Here is a 5,000-nt window from a genome sequence, read left to right on the forward strand (position 1 = left end):
GTCCAAAAAGGTAACAAACACTTACAATAAACACCACCAGTCATAATCTCTCTCTCTCTCTCTCTGACTGTCTCTCTCTCTCTCTCTCTGACTGTCTCTCTCTCTCTCTCTGACTGTCTCTCTCTCTCTCTCTCTGACTGTCTCTCTCTCTCTCTCTGACTGTCTCTCTCTCTCTCTCTCTCTCTCTCTCTCTCTCTCTCTCTCTGACTCTCTCTCTCTCTCTCTCTCTCTCTCTCTCTCTCTCTCTGACTGTCTCTCTCTCTCTCTCTCTCTGACTGTCTCTCTCTCTCTGACTGTCTCTCTCTCTCTCTCTCTCTCTCTCTGACTGTCTCTCTCTCTCTCTCTCTCTGACTGTCTCTCTCTCTCTCTGTCTCTCTCTCTCTCTCTCTGTCTCTCTCTCTCTCTCTCTCTCTCTCTCTGACTGTCTCTCTCTCTCTCTCTCTCTCTCTCTGACTGTGTCTCTCTCTCTCTCTCTCTCTCTCTCTCTGACTGTCTCTCTCTCTCTCTCTCTCTCTCTCTCTCTCTCTCTCTCTCTCTCTCTCTCTCTCTCTCTGACTGTCTCTCTCTCTCTCTCTCTGACTGTCTCTCTCTCTCTCTGTCTCTCTCTCTCTCTCTCTCTGTCTCTCTCTCTCTCTCTCTCTCTCTCTCTGACTGTCTCTCTCTCTCTCTCTCTCTCTCTGACTGTGTCTCTCTCTCTCTCTCTCTCTCTCTCTCTCTCTGACTGTCTCTCTCTCTCTGACTGTCTCTCTCTCTCTCTCTCTCTCTCTCTCTCTCTCTCTCTCTCTCTCTCTCTCACTCACACACACACACACACACACACACACACACACACACACACACGACAACTACACAAGTAAAAACTACTTTTTATAACTTCTCAATAACTACTTTTTATATTTTCCAAACCTCTTAAAGATGACCTTTTATAATCCCATCTAAAGCGACTTTTTACACACTTTTTGTAGAAACCAATTCATTATTTATTTATATATATTTTTTGACATGGAAGCCACTCGAGGCTTTTCTGTAAAGGTTAAGGTTTCTTTAAACTTCACGGTTCCTTTTCTCTTCATCACTTCATACTTCATTAACCGGATTTTCAGTCTGAAGTTTGTTTCTTTAGTTTGTTCAAAGCTAACATGGCTAAAAAGGTTTTATTGAGAAGAAAAAAAAAGTTTTATTGAGAAACAATATGCCAACATGTACGACTCACAGCCCACCGTATGATTTACATCGACCATTTGAAATGATTTTAAGTGAATTTTAATTGACATGCTAGCTTTGTTCGCAAAGCAAGCTAACTGTAATCATGTTTCCCGCAGACGAAGGAGGAGGTGATGGGGACTCTGGAGGCAATTCAGGCTCTGCACGTACAGAACGGACACTTACAGAAGGCCAGAGAGGGCTATCACGCTAAATGTACAGACCTGGAAAGGCTACGCAAAGAAGGAGCTCCTCAGAAGGAGCTGGAGAAGGTTAATGCTGCCTTGGATCAATTTAATTCTAATATATAGATAGTTTAACGTACCATATTTCTAGAGACCACTATATGCTAATTCTAAATCAATATAAAAAAACGTTATGATTAAAACTGTTTTATTGATTTTAGAAATGTAGATTTTTATTGATTGTCTGTTGCTTTCAGGCTGAGCTAAAGTCTAAGAAGGTGTTTGAGTCGTTCGCGGCATCTGTAGATAAGTTTAACCGTGCTGGAGGAGACTTTGAGCAGAAGATGAGCGAGTCTGCACAGGTGTGTACACTTCCAGATTCATGCTACCTACAAAGCCCTAAAATAATGTTCAATTAAGTCTAAAATAAATTTTAAGAAATACCGTTTAAGTGTTTCACAATCCATGCTACAATTAGCTAACTAACGTGTTTGGATACTGTAGAAATATTTTTAAGATGACTTTCCTGATATTTGATTCCGTTTAAATCCACTTTAAATTTATTTTAAAAAGAATTTTAATTTCCAAGTCGTTCTAAAACTCATTTTTTAAGTTGGGGTTCCTCTAAAACTCATGTAAAAGTTTCTTTGTAGGAACCAATCTAAAAAATAATCCATAATGTAGGAACGATTAAAAACCCTTTTTTGTAACTTTGAAGCCCATTTAAATCTTCACTTAACCGAGTGTAGTGTAGAAATCCGTTTAAGAAACTTCCCAGTACAGAATCCCATTTAAGACATTCATTCATTCATTCATCTTCTACCGCTTATCCGAACTACCTCGGGTCACGGGGAGCCTGTGCTTATCTCAGGCGTCATCGGGCATCAAGGCAGGATACACCCTGGACGGAGTGCCAACCCATCGCAGGGCACACACACACTCTCATTCACTCATGCAGTCACACACTACGGACAATTTTCCAGAGATGCCAATCAACCTATCATGCATGTCTTTGGACCGGGGGAGGAAACCGGAGTACCCGGAGGAAACCCCCGAGGCACGGGGAGAACATGCAAACTCCACACACACAAGGTGGAGGCGGGAATCGAACCCCGACCCTGGAGGTGTGAGGCGAACGTGCTAACCACTAAGCCACCGTGCCCCCCCCATTTAAGACAACTTTGTAGAAATCCATATGAAGCTACTTAAGTGTGGAAGTTTATTTAAAACTGCTTTTTCATAACTTAACATGAGCCCACTGAAAATCGCTTCTGTCTTTCGGAAACCTTCCGAATGATTCCTTCTAAAAGTACCTTTTTTAAGTAAATGTCCATTTAATACAAATTTTTCATTAGGAAATTGCATTACTGTTTACTTTTCTTTTTTATATAGAAGCCTTTGTGTAATACATCTACTATTCTATAAATTTGAAGCCCATTTAAAACATTTCCGTAATGTAGAAGTTCGTCTCAAGCTACATTTTTATACCTAGAAGCAAACCTAAAGCTGCAGTAAACAACTTTATGTAAAAAGGCAAAAACTTTTATTGGTAATGTAGCAACACATTTAAAACAAGCCTCAGTGAGCGTTTCATTAATTCTAGAGGGCACTTTTAAAACTGGTTATGGAAATGAGATTCAAAGATGTTTATTTTTTTTAAATATCATTCCAAAGCTAACTTTCAAAATAATATTTTTGTCTAAAAATCGTTGGCCAGTGACCTCCTTTAAAACTACTTTTTACCAGAAGCTACAACTATTACACTTAGCATTCATTTTCCCAAGAATAAATGACCAGAGTCTCCTCAGATCTTTCCACTAAGATCCTTATAACTTCAGCTCTCCTTTAAAGAAGGTTGAATCTCCAGTAAGAAGCATTTGAAGTTAGAGCCAGGTGAGCCGCAGGACGTCTCGATCCCATGCCGATGACCTGGTCCATCGTAAATCATAACGACAGAATAAAATTAACACCATTCTGTAATCCATCAATTTTTTTTTTGTTTTGTTTTTGTTTTTTTTAATGATTAACTTTTTGTCAGTTAATATTAAGAGCTAAACAGCGATGCTAACAATTAAACTATAAGTGTTAAGATGTAGCGTTAAAAATTAAACCATAGATATAATTTAATGTTAAACTGTAATAACTATTAAACACTAAAAATCTATTTAAATAAAAACTCTAGTTTTAAGGTTTCCTTTAAGGGGCTTTTTACACCTGGTCACTTCATGTGTTTTCTGTGATCAGATAGCTATCCGATGGTAAAAAGACCAGGTCTAAATGCCCACAGAAACGTTTTCGAGACGGATATAAATCCGATGGTTCAAACCCCTTCAGGAGGTGGTCTGGGACGCGTTTCAGGTGAAACTGGACAGGTGTAAATGAATGTGGTTTTCAAGCCACATACGTCAGCGCTATACTCCTCCCAAACGGAAGTACGTCACTCGCAGGTGACTCGCGAGTCGTGCATCGCGCCGGAATCAAATATGTTTTCCCATCAGTGCTGTGCTCCGATCTTTCACCCAGGTGTCTCATTTGGTCTTTAAATGCAATGCTGCCGCCAGCCAAAATGCAGCAAACAGTAAATGCTGTTTTTTGTAGCAACCGCATACACCAAGGCGTGTTCCATTTCAATTACCCCGGAAATGAGGTCAAATATATTAGCATTTTGGGCGGGAGTAGAAAGATCGGATCGATATCCGATTCGCCGAGACGCATTTATGTGGCCTGATGTAAATGGAACAGTTTTAACAAATCAGATAGCTATCGGATCAGAGAACACACACGAAGTGACCGGGTGTAAAAAGGCCCTCAGACGTTACACTGTTATACTGTAATGTCAACAGTTAAACTATAAAATGAGCAATTTATACTTTAATGTTCGGCTGTAACGTCAATTCAACTGTAACGTTAAGGTTTAAACTTTAATATTAAACCGCAGTGTTAACAGTTTATTTGTTAATGTTAGAGTTTGTAATGGAATAAAAACTCTAATATTAATAATTAATCTGTGGTGTAAACAATGCAACTGTGACCTTAACACTTCAACATTAAACTACAGCAGAAACTATAATACTTTTATCTATTAAACTTTAAGGTTAACAGTTAACTATTATTTTGAAATGTCAATTCAACTCTAAATTAAAAGTTATTCTTTAATGTCTATTTGTAATGAAAACAAATTAAACTGACGCATTAAGACTTAAATGTTAATATTCGACTGTAGCGTTAAACATTAGACTACAATATTAATAATACTTTAATACATGAATATTAAACTAATGCACAAACTATTAAACTGTTATGTTAATAATTTCACTTTAAATGTTAAGAGTACAGATTAATAGTCACTGCTAGCGTTGAACATTAAAGTGTTAATGTTACAGTTTTATATTATAGTTTAATTGTTTACATGTTTTCTTTTAATAAGTTATTTATTATATTGTAATATCAACAATTGAAGTTATATTACTTTTATAAGCTATATTTAAGTTTATATTAAGTTGAAGTTGAATCGTAATTAAATGCAACGGAAATCATCCTAACATTAAACTGTAAGAACTGTTAAGGTTAACAACGAAATTGTAATATGCTGACATATTTATTTAATATTAA

At 37.5% G+C, this 5,000-nt stretch overlaps 1 protein-coding gene across 2 annotated transcripts in view; it reads left to right on the forward strand.

Moving 5' to 3' along the window:
* Nucleotides 1–5,000, forward strand: part of fcho1 (FCH and mu domain containing endocytic adaptor 1) — a 44,714-nt gene that overhangs the window by 24,288 nt on the left and 15,426 nt on the right. For both annotated transcript variants that reach the window (XM_060880719.1, XM_060880718.1), the window contains exons 6-7: nt 1,323–1,475; nt 1,646–1,750. In XM_060880719.1, the coding sequence (XP_060736702.1) occupies nt 1,323–1,475; nt 1,646–1,750 (258 nt within the window). The remainder of the gene's footprint in view (nt 1–1,322; nt 1,476–1,645; nt 1,751–5,000) is intronic.

Source organism: Tachysurus vachellii, chromosome 11, assembly GCF_030014155.1.
Source record: "Tachysurus vachellii isolate PV-2020 chromosome 11, HZAU_Pvac_v1, whole genome shotgun sequence".
NCBI lineage: Eukaryota > Metazoa > Chordata > Actinopteri > Siluriformes > Bagridae > Tachysurus > Tachysurus vachellii.